The 19547-nt window shown below is 40.8% G+C and overlaps 1 protein-coding gene across 1 annotated transcript in view; it reads right to left on the bottom strand.

Annotated features, from left to right (window-relative positions):
* TLN2 (talin 2) overlaps window positions 1-19547 on the bottom strand; it is a 438163-nt gene that overhangs the window by 182949 nt on the left and 235667 nt on the right. Inside the window, exons 4-9 of the mRNA XM_049613732.1 lie at window positions 16598-16769; window positions 14388-14485; window positions 13045-13174; window positions 11819-11971; window positions 9956-10098; window positions 8401-8528 (exon numbers count right to left, since the gene is read on the bottom strand). Coding sequence (XP_049469689.1) covers window positions 8401-8528; window positions 9956-10098; window positions 11819-11971; window positions 13045-13174; window positions 14388-14485; window positions 16598-16733 — 788 coding nt within the window. The 5' untranslated portion in view covers window positions 16734-16769. The remainder of the gene's footprint in view (window positions 1-8400; window positions 8529-9955; window positions 10099-11818; window positions 11972-13044; window positions 13175-14387; window positions 14486-16597; window positions 16770-19547) is intronic.

Here is a 19547-nt window from a genome sequence, read left to right as displayed (position 1 = left end):
GACATTTAGTTTTCCTGTACATTAATCTAACAAACCACTCCATTTATTCAGATCTTGACTTAGCTCTTCAATGAACTTTTATCTTTTATCATTTTATCGGTTAGATCTTGGGAGCTTTTTAGATACCTCTATTCATAGGTAAATCATACTTTTTGTTCTAAAAGTTGTTTTGTTTTTTGTTTTTTTTTTTTTTGTTTTTGAGAGACAGAGAGAGGTCAAGTGAGAAAGGGGAAGAGGGAGAGGCAGGGAGAGAACCTCAAGATGTCTCCACACTCACTGTGGAGTCAGAGGCAGGGCTCAATCCCATGACTGTGAGACCATGTCCCAAACTAAAATCAAGAGTCATACGCTCAAATGACCGAGCTACTCAAGCATCCCAAAGGTATCTCCTTTTAAAAATTACATTTTCTTTTTGTTATGTATGGGAATACTATTTGCCATATATAAATAAATAGTATTTTGTTTTCCAGCCCTGCAGGTGAGTATGAATACTATTGTTTGGACCTAGGTGGTGATGAGCCATTATATGTTTATCTTTTTTCTAGGAACCCTGATAATATTAACTCTAAGAAGTTTCTCTGCAGACCAAGTGGATTATATATGCAGATAATTCCATCACCTGCCCAGAGTGACAGTTCCATTTTTTTAGTCTTGCGTTTTCATCTTTTTCTCTTATTTTGTATTTTACTTATTATCTGCCCCTCTGCACTAGAATGTAGGTTCCATGAGGGCAGAAATGTTTGTGTTTTTTACATGGCTCTATCCCCAGGGCCTAGAAGGCATGCCATAAATTGCTGAATAAATGTTCCATTCCTACAAGAAACTAGTCATAACTGGCAGTTACATCAAAATACATGTCACGTTGCACTCTATTTGATTCTGCTAGTTCCAAACTAAGGTGAGAAGGTTTTTAAAATTTTCTTTCTTTCTGTTCCCTAAAATAGCCTGATCCTAGATTAGAGCAGAAATTAATGCTATCGAAACCAAAAAAACATTACAACAGATCAATGAAACCAGAAGCTGGTTCTTTGAAAGAATTAACAAAATTGATAAACCACTAGCCACTTTGATCAAAAAGAAAAAGGAAAGGACCCAAATAAATAAAATCAAAAACGAAAGAGGGGAGATCACAACCAACCCAGCAGTAATAAAAATAATAAGAGAATATTATGAGCAATTATATACCAATAAAATGGGCAATCTGGAAGAAATGGACCAATTCCTAGAAACATATACACTACCAAAACTGAAACAGGAAGAAAAAGAAAATTTGAACAGACCCATAACCAATAAAGAAATCGAATTAGTAATCAAAACTCTCCCAAAAAACAAGAGTAGAGGGCCAGATGGCTTTTCAGGTGATTTCTACTAAACATGTAAGGAAGAGTTAACACTTATTCTCTTGAAGCTGTTCCAAAAAATAGAAATGGAAGGAAAACTTCCAAACTCTTCCTATGAAGCCAGCATTACCTTGATTCTAAAACCAGACAGAGACCCCACTAAAAAGGAGGTAAATAGACCAATTTCCCTGATGAACATGGATGCAAAAATCCTCAACAAGATATTGGCCAACTGGATCCAACAATACATTAAAAAAATTATTCACCACAACCAAGTGGGATTTATACCTGGGATGCAGGGCTGGTTCAATATCCGCAAAACAATCAATGTGATTCATCACATTAATGAAAGAAAGGACAAGAACCATATGATCCTCTCAATAGATGCAGAGAAAGCATTTGACAAAAGACCGTGTCCTTGCTTGATAAAAACCCTCAAGAAAGTAGGGATAGAAGAAGCCTATTTCAAGATCATAAAAACCATATATGAAACACCCAACATTAATATCATCCTCAATGGGGAAAAACTGAGAGCTTTCCCCCTACCGTCAGGAACAAGACAGGGATGTCCACTCTCGCCAGTGTTATTCAACATAATATTTGAAGTCTTAGCCTCAGTAATCAGACAACACAAAGGAATAAAAGGCATCCAAATCGGCCAGGAGGAGGTCAAACTTTCACTCTTCGCAGATGACATGATAATCTCTATGGAAAACCCAAAAGATTCCACCAACAAACTGCTAGAACTGATCCATGAATTCAGCAAAGTTGCAGGATATAAAATCAATGCACAGAAATTGTTACATTCCTATACACCAACAATTAAGCAACAGAAAGATAAATAAAGGAATCTATCCCATTTACAATTGCACCAAAAACCATAAAGTACCTATGAACAAATCTAACCAAAGACGTGAAAAATCTATACACTGAAAACTATAGAAACCTTATGAAAGAAATTGACACAAAAAAATGGAAAAAGATTCCATGCTTCTGGATAGGAAGAATATTGTTAAAATGTCTATACTAACCAAAGCAATCTACATATTCAGTACAATCCCTAACAAAATAACACCAGCATTCTTCACAGAGCTAGAACAAACAATCCTAAAATTTGTATGGAACCAGAAAAGACCCTGAATAGCGAAAACAATCTTGAAAAAGAAAACCAAAGAGGAGGTATCACAATCCCGGACCTCAAGCTGTACTATAAAGCTGTACTCATCCAGACAGTATGGTACTGGCATAAAAACAGACATTTAGATCAGTGGAACAGAATAGACAACCTGGAAATGGACCCACAAACATATGGCCAACTAATCTGTGACAAAGCAGGAAAGAATATCCAATAGAATGAAGACAATCTCTTCAGCAAGTGGTGCTGGGAAAACTGGGCTGCGACATGCAGAAGAATGAACCTGGACCACATTCTTACACCATACACAAAAATAAACTCAAAATGGATGAAAGACCTCAATGTAAGCAGGAAGCCATCAAAATCCTTGAGGATAAAGCAGGCAAAAACCTCTTTGATCTTGGCCACAACTTCTTACTCAACACATCTACGGAGGCAAGGGAAACAAAGGCAAACATGAACTACTGGGACCTCAACAAAATAAAAAGCTTCTGCACAGCAAAGGGAACAATCAGCAAAACTGAAAGGCAACTGACAGAATGGGAGAAGATATTTGCAAACATCATATCAGATAAAGGGTTAGTATCCAAAATCTATAAACAACTTATCAAACTCAACACCCAAAAAACAAATAATTCAGTGAAGGAATGGGCAAAAGACATGAATAGACACTTCTCCAAAGAAGACCTCCAGATGGCCAACTGACATACGAAAAAATGCTCCACATCACTCACCATCAGGGAAATATAAATCAAAACTACGATGAGATACCACCTAACACCTGTCAGAATGGTTAACATTAGAGCTCAGGCAACAATAGATGTTGGCGAGGATGCGGAGAAAGAGGATATCTTTTGCATTGTTGGTGGGAATGCAAGCTGGTGCAGCCACTCTGGAAAACAGTATGGAGGTTCCTCAAAAAAAAAATAGAACTACCCTACAACCTGGCAACTGCACTACTGGGTATTCATCCAAGGGATACAGATATGCTGTTTTGAAGGGGCAAATGCATCCCAATGTTTATAGCAGCACTATTAACAATAGCCAAAGTATGGAAAGAGCCCAAACATCCATCGATGGATGAAACATCCATCGATGGATGAATGGATAAAGAAGATGTGATATGTATGTATATATGTATGTATGTGTGTACACACACACACACACACACACACACACACACACACACACTGGAGTATTACTCAGCTATCAAAAAGACTGAAATCTTGCCATTTGCAACTACGTGGATGAAACTAGAGGGTATTATGCTAAGTGAAATTAGTCCGAGAAAGACAAATATCATATGACTTCACTCATATGAGGACTTTAAGACACACAACAGATGAACGTAAGAGAAGGGAAACAAAATTAATATAAAATAGCCTTGATCCTAGTTTTCATTTTGTTGTTTTGTGTGGTTAATTTTCAACTGATAAGGCAATTTCTTTCAAGTTTAGTGATCTACTCAGATTTTCTCAGCATCCTTTTTGTGTCTATTTTCAATTTATTTTTTAGTTTTTTGGCTTCAAGCTTTCATTTCATTCTCTTAGGATTTTTAAAACGAGTTTATCTGAAGTTCTGCCTCATTTTCATTACCAATAATTTTTTTTTGCCTTTTTTTACTTTTCTTTTTTCTTGATCAAACTTACCGGAGATTAACATATTAATTTTTCCAAAGCAGCAGCTTTGGGTTGTGTTGATTCTATGATTTCTATTCCATTACTTTCTCCTGACTAAAATCTTTTATTCTCATCTTGTTTTACTTTGCACTCTCTGAGTAAAGCACACTAAATTGTTCCACTAAAAATGTATATCTGAAATTCTCCTTGTAATACTGTCTTTTTCCTTTAATTATTTTAAACTAATGTCAGGTGCACACAGGTTTCACAACTTATCATCCTGGTGAATTGGTCCTTCTATCTTTATAATGGCCTTCTCTGTCTCTACTTCAGTTTTTTTGGTCTTAAGTCCTATTTTGTGTGACATTAAATACAGCTTCTCTAGCTTTAACTAGTTTCCTACGGCATTATTTTCTATACGCCTTTAACCTTTCTTCTGTCCTTAAAATGTGTGTCTTTTAGAAATAGTACAGAGCTATATGAGAGCTTCTATTAATAGTTTGATTTATTTTTTCTTGCTAGGATGTCCAATATTTAGAAGTATTTCCCTTAATTTGTACATCTTATATACCATAGGGTGTGTTTCCATAATCCATCTGGCTCAACTACTCTTGCATTGGTCAAGTTGTTTGTATCTCCTCTCCGCTCTTCCTCCTTGGCACTGGTTTGGAAGTTATGCCATCTACTCCTATTCTTTGAAGCTGCGAATCTTTCCCCAACATTTGATTATGAAAAATCTCCAACACAGAAAACGTTGAAAGAATTATACAGTGAACACTCTATACCCATCACCTGGAACTGTCCTCAGTTTTATCACACACACTTGATTCAAGGTCTAAAGTTTATCAGTGCATCTTACCTTCTTTGATAACAGTAAGATCCATAGAAGGCTTTGATCACTTTTTCGAGTTTTCCACCATGTTTTTAAGGGGCCTGCAGTTCGTCATTATTACACTGGTTTTGGTGTTACTGCTGTTTTGAGCTAATTGTTCTTTACATTTGCCTTGTATTCTGCTAAATTCTTTCATCAACATTGCTTCTGGCACCATACCTTTGCCACCTTTCTTGAAATAATTCACAGCAGTCTCTATAGCCTGCACTGCAACTTCTGAAATCCTAAATAGACCACACTGCATTCAAAACATAGTTAAAATCAAAGCCAAGTTTCACCTCTCCATAGTAACAATTTCATGTTGATTTGCCAAGGAGACTATAGCCTCAAAAACAGCAAGGAATTAGCATATATTTTCCTATCTGCCCTATACCCAGCACAATAGAACACACATCCTAAGTCGTCCTATACCTGGCACAATAGAACACACATATGAAGTCCTCATGGAGTGAAAGAATACCAGATAGCATGCTCTCTGCAAGCATTTTCTTACCACAGAAGAGCATCAAGTATGCATATGATTATTGGATTGTGCTGGGTCTATTTCACGCTCTGATAAAATATCCCTTTCTGGGGCTCTTTGCAGAGGACCTGAAGCAAAGGGTCATGGAGATAAAGCACATCAGACTCGATCTGGGACAAGTGGCTGTTTTCTGGATTCTAGCTCTCCATGGCTCTGTGTCTTATTTCTGTCTCTGTCTCTCTTGCATCTATTTCCCCCATACACAGAGCAGACAGGAGCCATTTAATAATCCTTAAATCTCTGAAAACTGAAAATCTTCCAGAGTCTCCGATTTCTGTTGTTCTAAATAAATACCTTCACCAAGCTGGTACTGAGTCCAGAAGCCATTAAAGGATCTGAAGAAAGGTGTGGCAGACCTCACAGAAAGGTCCAGAGCAGGCAGACTTTGAGCAAAAGTGCTGTACAAATTTTTTAAACAGTGAAAGAAATATACTCACTAATGTACCTTATTGAGAAGCTATGCGGCTGATATTGTGGCCTGGATGGATCTTTAACCTGGCTCTGTGACATGTCTAACCTCTTCACCTTTTTTTTTTTTCAACTCTGAATTCGTTCAAGCGCATAGTACATAGGAGAACCAGGTGGGAAAAAACAAAGGCTGGCAAAAATGGCCCAGCCAGTCACCAGGGACAGCTCAGACTTATTATCCCTGAAAACATTCTGAATTTCCAACACACAGTCAGGGAAATGTGACCCCATTGTTTTGTTTTAATTAAAAGGAGACGAATATCCTCAGGAAGTTTTACCTGAACAGTATATGCAATAATGTATACAATTAAACATCTACATAAAACGAAAATGCCTCGCTACCTAGACTAGATTTGGTCTAATTAAAAAGTAAATCAAATTCATAAGGAAAAATAATTGCCACTAGGCATAATAAGCTTGTTTTAATTTGGAATCTGAGTAAGGATACACATACCACTACAGGCACGAGCTTCTTACTATAATCTCAGAAAAACGAAACAGACTGAATACGATTGCTTAACCTTCATTACCACAGAGTAAGACAAGGGGCATCTTTTACTGGAGTCTAAGTATGAGGTTTTCCAGAGGCCTCCAAACTGCAGGAGACACTGTAAGAGCAATACCAATGCTCTGATACCATTTGGAATCCCAACACAAGTAAGGCATCTGGGGTGTCACAGAACAGAGAAAGGCAAAACTTCCCGTGGTTCCTGCAGGAAGGAAGCAGACCGACTGGGTAGTAACGGGCCCTTGGGAACACTCGGCCATAGGACTTGTTTGGAAAATACAAAACAAAGTCAGTGACACGACATGTGTAGGGCCATTCTCAGACTCAAGGTCACTCAAGGCCTATATTGTAGGCCAAAGAAGCACATTGGATAGGTTCCTTGGGGTTCATTAACATAAGGGGAGAGGGTGTTTTGTTTTGTTTTGTTTTGTTTTGGATAACAACTCAGTTTAGCACAAACACTACGTTGTCCAAGCACCTCTGTCACCTCTGTCAAAGAAGTCAGGTTTTCTTGTTACTCTAGGACATATGCTGGTCCCAGTTACTTCCCACCAAAGTTAAAGTGGGATCAAGGGCCAAGTTGGCATTTATGTTATCCTTTCTCCTCAATGTACTTGAACACAATGCAGTTGATGCCCTACTCAACACATCTCATTTTGGCATATCCTACAGACAAGTGACGTCTGCCCCCAGCTGGCATTCAGCTCAGGTCCCACTACCAAAGCCTCTACAAGCTGCATTCTAGATGACAGCAGGATATTGATGTCAAGACACTCTGGATATTGGGGAAGGGGTTGCTCAGCCAAATGTTTCAACTGTGCTAAGAGGAAGCAGAAGAGGTGGGGGGGAAAATAGGTAAAGAAATATTACCAGAGGAAGAAATACACAAAACCCTTGGAGAAGCTGATCAAAACACAGGGCAAGATCACTTCGAACTAAAGCAGCCTAAGTATGGCTGGGTCTGTCCTGTTGGGCATTTCTAGGAAATTCAACCCTAAGGCCCATGTTCTGTGGTGCCATAATGTATCTGTAAAGGTGCTTTCTCTTAAATCCCCAAGTACTGAGCCCTCCCCCCAAACACCCCATCATTTTATGCATGACAGCCAAAGACCAGATGTGTGGAAGAGTTAAGTATTTAAATTTTTTTTAAATGCTTGTTTATATTTTTTTGAGAGAAAGAGAAGGAAGGAAGGAAGGAAGGAAGGAAGGAAGGTAGGTAGGAGAGAGGGAGTAAGCAGGGGAGGGTCAGACAGAGAGGGAGATACAGAATCTGAAGCAGGCTCCAGGCTCTGAGCTGTCAGTACAGGGCCAGACAAGGGGTTCGAACCCAGGAACCATGAGATCACGACCTGAGCCAAAGTCGGACGCTCAACCTACTGAGCCACCCAGGCACCCTGAAGAGTGAAGTATTTACTGTGTATCCCACACTTTCAGAGCAACAGAGATTTCCTCATACTGCAATAAAGAATGTGAAGCTCTTTTATGCTCTGTTGTTCTAACATAGGAGAGTCTTGCAAAGAAATTCAAGAGGACAAAATCTGGCCCAGTGTGAAAAAGGGATGTTCTGATGGGAGAGGTTTCAGAAGATGGAGGGCCTGAGCTCGCCGGGGAACCCAAGATATCCTAGGACAGACTAGACAATATCTAAGCAGAGCGCTACAGATTCTATGGTCTCCATAGAAGATCCACGCCCCAACTTGGAGCAGTAGCCTCCATAGTCATCCCAGCACTGAATTTCCAGGCCTCCTGCTTTTCCCAAAGACCACAGATTTGATCCTATACTCAACTGAGGAAAAGCTAACAACCTCACAATTGACTGAAACTAGGGTATATATTTTATGTATATGGCTCAAAAACACTGAAAAGAAGAGCAGAGAACAAGAAAAGCAAAAGAAAAAAACAAAAGGTTATTTACTCTAAGAATCCTGGCTTGTGTTTATGTTCCACATGAGGTCCAAATTGTATCTGGGCTTGAAATCCTCCAAACTCACAAGCTTTCTCAAAGGAGACAGGGTGGGAGCCGTTCAGGATATCATCTCGAGCCTGAAACACAAGAGGAAGCGAAAAGCATCAGGAGCTTGGGGGAACAAGGCAAACTCTCCAGGGACACAATTCTTCATCTGAGCACACCCTCCCTGTGGAGCAAGGGGAAAGTGCCAGCCAAATGGGACGCACCCAGGACTTTGCAGGTGACTGTAGCACAACAGGATTAAAACAAAAGGAAAACAAGTCCTTATCCCAAATTGCCTATAGATAGAATGCATCAGCAGTACGCGGTATATTAAAACTAAAGCTTCAGAAGTGAGTATGAAACATAAAGAGGCAAGAGAAAAATTAACTAGAGGCAAAATCAACCCAATTCCATCCCCAGAAAAAGGCCAATGTAATACACATTGTTGGCAGGGGGAGAGAGAACTCCAATGACAGTAACTCAATACTACACACATTTAAGGGAAATAAGCAAATTGCACAGTCCCAGAATCAGGAACTTACTATGTCTGAAGACTTTCTCCCGGTTCCTGACCCACCACTGCTATTTATTCTTCTGTCTTTTCTTTCTCTAGTTAGGTGACCCCCAGACCACTCTCCAACAGGTGCTCTAAGCTATGGCTCTGAGCCTTTAACCAACAAGCATTTTCTTATTGCCTTGCCATCTTCTTTCCTTCTAGCAAACTTTTCCCGTCAAAAGGCCAGACAGTAAACATACTAGACCTTGCAGGTCATGTGGTCTCTGTAACAACTATTGAATTCTGCCACTGAAACATGAGAATACCTGCAGAAAATATGTAAAAGTGACGAGATACTGAAGGGGTTCACCAGTGTGTAACACAAACAAATGAGCTGTATTCCAATAAAACTTTATTTACAAACATAGCCAATGCTATGGCAGCATTTTGCTGATCCCTGCATTATTTCTAAGGGCAGATAAGTAGATAAATGGAAGGATAGGAAAGGGAAGGAGGGAAGGAAAGAATCTAAGAAGAAAGAGGGAGGTTTTCCTTGAGCCAAAGAAAGACTGGAGACCATCTGGTGTGAAGCCAACGTCTTCCATGTTAGCAAAGTGCGAGCTCTGAAAAGTTCAATGACTTGTCTGAGTTTCGACAATAGGTTAACGGTAAAGACATAAAAGGTTATGGAGAGAGTATCTTTTAATAATGAGAAATATGGATTTTTTTGGCCCACATTCACATGTATTTCAAGACACTAGCAAAGAAAGCTCTAGTTCAATAGTGAGCGAGTTAAGTGCCTCAAAGTCAGGAAAAGAGACAGAGAGATAGCACCAGCCACCGGGTCCCAATCTGAGATGCCAAAGAAAGGCACCATAACCAAACATGTGAGGAATTCCTCAACAGTGCCCAATGGAAACCACGTGCCACAAACACCATGGAGGCCACAGCTGAGTGTCTCTTCACCACAAGCCAGTAGCTTCTTGAAGTCTCCCCACCTTCAGTGAGTATTAAATGCTGTACCTGAACATAAAGCAAGTTCAGCTGCACAGGGTCTCTCGAGTCCACATTCTGATCGGAGTAGAAGAACTTCCTTCTAAGCAGCAACGTTTCATGTTCATCTACCCCTTGTTCTCTGAATGTTCGGCTGTGATCCAGCCAATTTACTGCAACACAACAAGACAGATCTAAGAATTGGGTTTATTCTTCCTCTTAGTTTGAAGGGATTTATCAAAAGAGAAGCGGATTTCTGGAACACCGATATTCAGTTATAAGTACTTCTATTAGAACTGTGCTTTTTAACTTTGCAAAATAATTTCACATACGCCGTCATGTACCATGTGACGCACCAAACACCAAAGGAGAGCAAATTCCCAGCCATTCCTCAAGTTCGTTAAAGTCCCACGGTCATAAGAAAATCAATGCTTTATGCCAAGACAGCCAAGTTAGCGTTTTCCTTTAAGTCAATACTGGATACTTCAGTCTCATTATGTGAAATAATTTATAAACTGAGTATCAGGAGTTACCTCCACCCCTAGGCAGAAAAGAGGAGGAAAATAAAAGTCATGGGGAGGGAAGGGGGAGGGAAGGGCAGGACACTGAGGGATCAGGGATGGTAGAACCCTGCCTGTGGCCCAGCTTGAATCTCATCCCAGAAAATGCTCACCTGTTATCTGGGTGCACAGGAATGGATCACCCCTCTATATTTTCTACAGCTCTCACTCCCAAAAGCCTCCCTGGGCTTAGCACACAACTTGTGAATAAGAAAGCATTACAAGCCTCACTGGGTTATAACCAACTTCAGCACAGGGAATGTGCGGGAGTGATCTCATCTCCTGCAGAACCTGAGAGAGTATCATGCACATTATAAAAATCCTCAGGATTTGTCTACCATCATCTCACTTGGAAAGAAATATGCAACTGGAAATCAAATGAGGTGAAAAAAAAGAAGAATGGAGAAAGGGTCAGAGGAAATGAAAGCCCCACTGAAGATCAATAAACGTAATGACAACGATGTCATCTTCCCAATGCAGCAGCAAGGACAATGAAAGAAGGAGCCTGGAAAGGTCTACGTGAACTGTGCATGATCCTCGGTGGAATGGGGAATGTCCTGCAACCAGGTGCATGTAGCATAGGCTTTGGGGACACATGGGGTGTACATATTGGCTTTTCCAAATATTAACTGTGTGGCCACAGAGGACAACTTTCCTATGATATAATTACCATTTTGTAACCTCTAAGAAATAATGGATGTCAGCAATGGTCACCGATGGCTATTAACATCACAAAAAAGGACAAAAACCAGATACAACCTTCTGCTGGACGTACACTACACCACAGAAGGAGTCTTTACTTTAAATGTATACACACATACACACACACACACACACACACACACACACACACACACACACGAATCTGATCAAGTCTCCAGATCACAGGGGTTACAAGAGACATGTTAGTTGATACCACAACCAATAAAATCCAGATTGTAGAAAACTCTATATAAATAACTATCTGCTTTTTTCTTTCCAGAAACTGCAAGGGAAAAAAAAAAGAGAGAAAGAGAGAGAGAGAGATGGAGGCAAAGTTGGAGACTAAAAGAGGTGTCACATCATCCAACCTTGTCTGGACCCCAGTTCAAACAAATAGTAAGCTTCTTTAGAAAACAGTGTGAACATAATTTGTTTATGAGATTACTTTTTTAGATGTGAAATGGCACCAGAGTCATTTTTTCCCCTTCTTTAAGGTCTTTTAGTGCCACAGACCAAGATATTTATAGAGGGAATGAATCAACAGAAAACTCCTGCCCTGGGTCCCACAGGTGAAGGGAGGTAGGTGAGGCCCCTCGTGCGCCTGGCCCACATTTCCTTCTCAGACACTCACGGTCATCATCCGTGTGGAGTTTTGCCTTCAGCTTCTCCATCTTCCTCTCGTCTCGCAACAGTGTCCTGTCTTTTTTTAGCGTACCCGTCCCTTCCTCTTTCTTTTCCTCAATCGTTTCTTGGATTAAAGAATATTCTTCATAGTTCGTTATTCCTAAAAATAGAAATGAGGTTACAATTACCAGGGATTATGAAGCTGTCACTCCTTCCAGCCAGGCACCCTGTGGTACTCAGAGCCGCCCCTTGTAGCAAAGGATCAGGGAGCCACCCATGGAGCACACATCGAGAAACTGGCCAAAAGGGTGGCTTTTCAGCTAATGAAGCCATGTTTAAAAGGTCACATTCGATTCTCCTAGTTTTTGACAAACAAGTATGGAGTAGAGATCATGCAGAACAAGGCAAGGCAATGTCAACCAAGCAGTGGCTGAAAGAGCAGGTCTTCCTTTGCATGGAGAGAAGACTAAGACAGGCCAGCCTACTTTCTCCAAACATCTGAAGGGCTTTATGCAAAAAGCAGACGCACTTGTTCTCCGAGGGCATTAAGAGAAGCTACAAGAAGAAAAGTTGTGTAGCAATCAATTGTATGGGCTGTCTCTATCAGTCTTCAAGGAAATACTGGGTGTCAGTAATGCTTATACAGAAGCTCAGCCATGGGCAGGAAACTAAATTATAGGATTTAAAACATACTATCTTAAATTAAAAGGTTCCTTTTGAATAGTTACTGAGAGGGAGGGAGGCAAACCTTGAGAGACTCTTAAATACAGAGAACAAACTGAGGGTTGATGGGAGGGGGTGGGGGAGGGGAAAATGGGTGACGGGCACCAAGGGGGCACTTGTTGGGATGAGCAGTGGGTGTTGTATGTAAGCGATGAATCACGGGAATCTACTCCCAAAACCCAAGAGCACACGGTGTGCACTGTATGTTAGCCAACTTGACAGTAAATTTTATCTTAAAAAAAGATACTGAGAGATAATAAAGGGATAGATTTCTGCTCAAAAAAAAGAAAAGTTCCTTTTGTTTTTGAAAGGGAAATAAAATCTCTCAGTTTTGACTCAGTGAGACGTTCATGTGTTTACAATAACAGTTAGTGGGTTTACATATTTAGAGAACAGTGTCTCAGGAATGGGAGGAAATCAGTGGGTAAGACACCAAATGGGGATGAAAAAGGAACAGGCATGTAATTAATGGCAAAACAAAAACTGGAACCCAGGCACGCCAATACTCACCGATCCTGCTGCAAATGGTAACCAGGAGCTCCCCAACGGTCTTAGAGTCATCCACCATCACCGTTTTCACGGATCCATCCAGCATCCGGATTTTCTGAGGTCTCTGTTTCTTTTTGTATTCCAAAATATCCTAGGGCAGAACCACACCAGCTTTTCACACTACATGGGAAATTAGGTCATCAACTTGGACCCTCTTCTGTAAAAAAATTTAATTTTTCCTAGCACTCTGATTTCCTCCTGCTAAGTTTTCATGAGATTTTTGCCACTAACACAGAAACTCCCATGCTAACAATTAACTGCTTCCATAAAGGTTTCTTAAAAATCTGATAGTGAAACTGTGCCTGGAGAAGTACTTTTTCTAGCTTACGGTTCTTGAAAACTAACCTCTGTTAATTTAAAGTAGCTGATGTCTTCCTGAAAGACTGTGGATGATCTGCTTTGAAGAGTATTAGCAGAGGCAAATTCCTACTTGTCATTGAAAAAGACAGTGGTGTGCTTCTCCAATTATCTTACAGTTATAAGCAGTTTCTAATACATATGTCACGAAGGAATAAATAATGCCCCCATGTTTCTTTACAGTGGTGGCATCAGACCCCAGAGAAGTGATTTGCACCATAATGCCAAGATCAAACAGGGGTAGTGGGCTTGGAAGTCACTTTTAAATGAGACACCTTTTTTTAACTTTATTTCTTAACGATAGAATTATGCAACGGAAAATTACTTGGTACTTTATGGAATACTCAACAGTCTGATATCTGCATTCCATACGCTAAAACCCATTCTCTCAGACGTTAAACTGAGCAGACTATACAACACTTTTTACTCATTAGCTCTCTGTACTTACCAACAAAATCATTTTTTGTTACTGTTACTGATTGTTATTAAGCTTACCTCTACTATGGATTTTCTTAAAAAAAAAAACAGAATTCTGATTAATATTCAATATCTGACTACCTTTAGGATTTTTTTTTTTCGCCACTGATTTACCCTTACCTTTTATTATCAGTCACTGGGATACTTCCTATACAGAAAGATGCTGTGTTTTATTTCGTAACTACCAAGTCCAACCATGGCATGTACCAACAGCTGTAAGCACTAACCCCAAGCTGCTTTAATTACTCTGTGGAGTTTCAAGAATTTTGACTGCTGATATTTTCTATCACTACCTGTACAACCCTTACAGAGTACATTACATCAAAACTATGAATAAGTTGCCCTTGAAGCAAAACAGATTGCCGGGTCTCCCTTTTGCTTTGAGGCATACTAATATATTGGCTTCTATGGAAAGCCGAGACAAAGTGACCAAAAAAACAAAAACAAAAAACATGACATCTACAGCATACCCCATTTCGCAACATGTAGTAATCCAGTGTTCTGCCTGCTTCCAGCCAAATTCCTTTCCTGGGGTCTTCATCTGAGAGAAACAGCCCATAATCAGAAGCTGGAAGATAAGGAGAAGAGAGAAAAATAAAAGACAGAATGACAATGTAACCATCATGGACTTCCAAGCCCAGAGTCTGCTGATTTGGCAGGATGTGGGTACCCTCCTTTTACCAGACAGGTTTCGTTTTGACAATGCGAGCAAGCCAATGGGCTAAAACAGATGAGGAAGAATGAGACGTGAGCTGTAAAATCAACACCCACAGAGAAGGTTCATGTTTTTTAAAAAGAGTGGGCAGCAGCAATGTCTTGATGTTTAGGCAAACATCAAGAACAGAGCAGTCCAAATTTCTATTTTATGCACTGGGCTTTGTTCCCTATCACTTGCTATATAAAAACCAGGCAGAGAACCAATGAAGAATGACAAGATAGCCATGGAGAAACTAAGGAAGTGACCACTTAAGCCCAAGGGCACTGAGGCAGAGAGAGGCCAATAGAGCCTTTACACTTCAAATAATCCCTCCAACACCCCAAAAAAGCATTATAAAAGTCAAGCAAGAGTGGCCAGTGAGAGGAAGACTCTGCCCCCCATTCCACTAAATTATGAATACAGTTGGAAAATAGCTCTGTGTTCTCCACAGAAATCCCATAAGATGATCAGGAAGTATGAGAACATGGCGGCAGGAGGAAAGCAGTATCATTTCCTGTCTAAAGACTTCTGTCTTAGGGCACCTCGCTGGCTCAGTTAGGAGAGCATTAAACTCTTGATCTCAGGGTCAGGAGTTTGAGGCCCACTTTGGGTACAGAGATTACATGCACACACACACACACACACACACACACACACACACATAGATCTTCAAAAATAATTAAGTGTAATAAAGACTTCTGTTTTCTTGAATGTAATTCAAGGTAACCTCAGAGACCCAAATGAGGGTCCTAGATCCTAATGTTTCTTAGAAAGACAACTCCAAGATCTATACAGGGTTTCATCTTCACCAGAGCTAAACAGCAATCCAACCCAAAGAAATTTTTTTTTTTAATCTGGGAGAAAAAGAGTAAAAGAAATGACACGAGAAATGATTGGACAACCAAAATTTGGAGTAAGTTTGGGGATGGGGTATTTTTATTTTTGGGCAATCTAGAAATAACAGAGTGTTTTAAGTAATATAAATAATGCTTTTGGACCAAAAGTTTGGCAGTTTTAGGACATCTTTTTGAGAAAATCAATGCCTACATTTAATCATCTTTGAATATTTGATTTTCATGCTTCCAATTTTTTAATAAATTTTTAAAGTTTGTTTATGTATTACTTATTTTGTGCGTGTGAGACAGACAGGCATAGAGATAGAGGGAGGATCCCAAGCAGGCTCTTCACTGTCAGTGCAGAGCCTGACAAAGGGCTTGAACTCACATACTGTGAGATCATGACCTGAGTGGAAATCAAGAGTCAGATGCTTAACTGACTAAGACAGCCAGGTGCCCCTCATGTTTCTAATTTTTAGGTTTTATCCTGTTTTCACAGTAAAGGCTTATTAATTTGGGAATAATCCCAATTTCCCAAATGCCAATCAAACAAAAATAAAGGAAGGAAATGTAGACAGTAGAGAAAGGGAAATGGAAAATAAAAACCGTATGAATGGCCGTTGTTTAAACTTGGATTAATAGTGGTTAGCAGTTCAAACTAACAGGAAACAAAACACATTCATAGAGGCTCCCCACTCCCTTTAATGTTGGAGACAAAGTTTACAGAGCCCCTTCAAAGTACTTGAAATGTAAGGCTTGTTGTGTGTTCTGATGGCAGTTCCAGCCTCCTCCAGGAAAAGAGGGCTCCGGTTATACATATGCAGTAACCGCTGGAAGAGGTACATTTGTACTTCGTGGGGTAAATGAGATCAAGTATCAAAAGGTGACTTGTAAACCAGAGAAAGCGATGCTCATGTATGGAAGGGTCATGATGATGGGCGTGACAATGACAATTCAATGGCAGTTTTGGCCACAGTCATCACAAAAGTCAGTTGGGAGGCAAGTAGTGTCTAGGCTAAGAAGACATTTCATTTGAAGCATACAGACTAGGTGGTTTGGGCACCACTCAGAGCATCTGTTTCTTTAGCCACTAGGTAAAGAACATACAAACACATTTCAGGAAGCTGGTGAATAACCAATGGCTTACCTTGGCCAGTTTGCGCCTCAGGTACCCGTTCCCGAATGACTCGACATGCATCGTACACGGCTGTAGATGGTTCAAACTGCATGGTCTTTACCACATTGCAGTGGCGGACACAAATCTTTAAGGACAGGGCCACCATTTTCCTAGATGATGTGAAGATTCTCACTTAGAAGGTCTGGAAAACACAGAGAGACAAACCCTGATGGTCATAATCATCTTGAAAAAACTGCTAGACTCTAGATCAGTTTTAAATAATTGCAGGAATAAAACAGCAATTAAAGAGAACGCTTTGGATAAAAACACAAAAGATTTTGAAAATTTCCAAATAAGACAACAGCTTATAGTTCCAGGGTTATCGTTATCAGAGAGTGGCAAGTCGAGGCTCTAGGGAAGAGGATCCGTGGATTTTCACCAAGACTCCTTCTCAGTGATGCTCCCTACTTGGAGTTTCCAACAGGGAGTCCTCAGTGTGAGAAGCAGAGAGCCTTGGGCACCCACAGCTATCTCCTGAAGATGCTTCCGTTAGCAGCCTCAGTGCCCCAGCTCTCTCCCCACAGCTCCTGGGGAGAGAGAACAAATACCAATGCTCTCCTGGGTCCTCCTCAGGGCAAAAAAGTTCCACGACACCATGTACCAGAAGACTTGGTGTCTAGGCCCAACTCCAATACCAGCATCCTGTGTAAATGCAAGCAAGGCCCTTTGGCCACTCTACTTTAATTTCCCCGCAAATAAAGAAGCCACAATGTTAACAGCCCTGCCTAACTCATAAAAGAACCAAACCCTGAGGAGTTCTCAATGGGAGCCCAATGCCCAGCCACCATCAGTAATGACGCCAGAGTGGTTGATTTGAAACAGCCGGTGTGCTATATACATACTCTTCTGGGGTCTCTAAGGGAAGAAAATGCCACTTCAGTTGTTATTTTGTTCAGATAAACTATTGGGATATTTCGCTTCTTGTCCAGTTTTATGGTTTTAGAAAGCATACAGGTTTAGCCTAGGTTTTATTTCATAAGTAACTTCTTTTTTAAAACCTAAGTCCAACAATTTAGTTCCTCTTGTGTGAGTTGGTGGCTTATGGCTTATTTTGACAATGTGCTCTATTCTGTGGCCAGAAACTTACCCTCAACCCAAGCCAGCCTCAATCAAATGTATCTTCCTCAGGCACAAGAGGGAGGATTCTCTCCTGCACCTGAAACACTGACACTGACTTACTTGGCTGTCATCCTGGCCAACAAAATAACGCACTTCAGAGTTAGTAGTTAGAGTCGTAGCACCGGATACAGAACATAAATCCACAGCAATTTCAAGTTCTCATCCTTTCCTATCTTTTCTTAGAGAACATACAGGTAGTGAACCTGAACCCCCACTGCCTTTATGCCCTCTTCCCACTTAAGAATGCAAACACTAAGAACCAATGAGGTAGCTGACACGCAGAAAGGGAAACAGGCTGACCAGGCCCAGGGAGTGGGTGCCTCTAGGGCATCACTTCCTAGCATGCTTGATTGATTGCCAGCTTCCTAACAACAGGTACCTGGGTCAACTGGACACAGGACATTTTTAAACAGATGTTCTGGTGTTCATGGGCAGGGTATTCCTAAAGCCGAATGAATCATTGCATGAACCAACCATTTAGGCCATCTAACTATAAAGTCATTTTCACATCTACTTATGTTCTGAATGAACTGTCTGTAAAAATATTTCTTGAAGAATGTCAAGACACAGTTCTCAATCAACAACAGCAGTGTTCACGGGGAATCCTCCCCAACTGAATCAGTTTACTACAGCCCGGGCAGTGGCTACATCGCTAACATGGCAGAAGAGTTCAAGTTCAAAATATTCAGTGATTTTCCACCTACAATATCAAAGACTTTACAATATCATGCCATATATAAAAGGATAGATCCAACTCTGTTTTTATAGGCATATTTGTCTAAACAACTCCCCAATTTGGGAAAATAAAATTTAAACTCTAGACCTAAATTGACAAATTTACAGCAATGTAGAGATCACTGCATGAACAGTTTTCCCCCTGGAGCTGGTAACAATTGTGAGGTTTCCCGAACCGCTGAGATCCCTGAGCATGGCTGGTGGTAACAGTCAGTGGTAAAGGCTATGGGGGTCCTTGCTGTCATGGGTGCCATTTATGAAATGTACCAGGGAGGATGGGATGGTTAATCGCTTCCATTCTCTGGGAATAGCAAGTATTGGAAGGGTCCCTGCATGAAGGCTGCTCTTCCCAGGCTCATAACTGGGCTTTCTGCAGAGCAAATTACTGGTCTTTCTAGCCAAGCCAGGAGGGATTCAATCAAAGGAAAATACAGAGCCATGACGTGGGGCTGAAAGAAGAATAGAACAGCAAGAGAGTAAACACTGGCACTCAGAAGGAAACAGAGGATACATAGGGGAGCGAGGAGAAAGGGGCAGATGGAGAAGCAGGAAGCAGACAGCAGCAAGAAGCCTGCCGGATAGAACCTAGGGCTGTGGGTCAACAAGGAACACAGGAGAGCAGCCGAGATTTGGGAAGCAGGAGGAGAGAAGCAGAATGTATACAGCAGTGAGGGAAAATCTCTATCCAAAATATATGGAAAAACGAAAAAGCCACTGACTGAGGTGGGGGGAAGCTGCTGGAGGCACAGGTTTGGGGTGAAAAATCCGTAATGAGTTTTTTAAGGATATATTCAGTAGAGAGGCGGAACAGGGTCAAATACAAAGCAGGACACATAATGGTAGGGAGAAGGGGAGCTTATCATATTTAAATGCTCGGAACGAGAAAGATCACCTAGGGAAGTGAGCAAGAGAGAGACGTGAAGACTGTGTCCTGGAACCAGGTTCTAAAATTAGGGCAAGAAAGGACCAGCAAGGGGGCCTGGTGGTGGGTGAGGGAGGAGAACCAGGAAAGGGTGGGCCCAGAAGAAAGTGCGCCAAGCAGGAGGGAGAGAGCACCTGTGCTAAG

This window comes from Panthera uncia (assembly GCF_023721935.1).
Source record: "Panthera uncia isolate 11264 chromosome B3 unlocalized genomic scaffold, Puncia_PCG_1.0 HiC_scaffold_1, whole genome shotgun sequence".
In the NCBI taxonomy this organism is placed as follows: Eukaryota; Metazoa; Chordata; class Mammalia; order Carnivora; family Felidae; genus Panthera; species Panthera uncia.
Note: the sequence above shows the minus strand (reverse complement) of the source record. Positions and strands in the feature narration are given on the sequence as shown.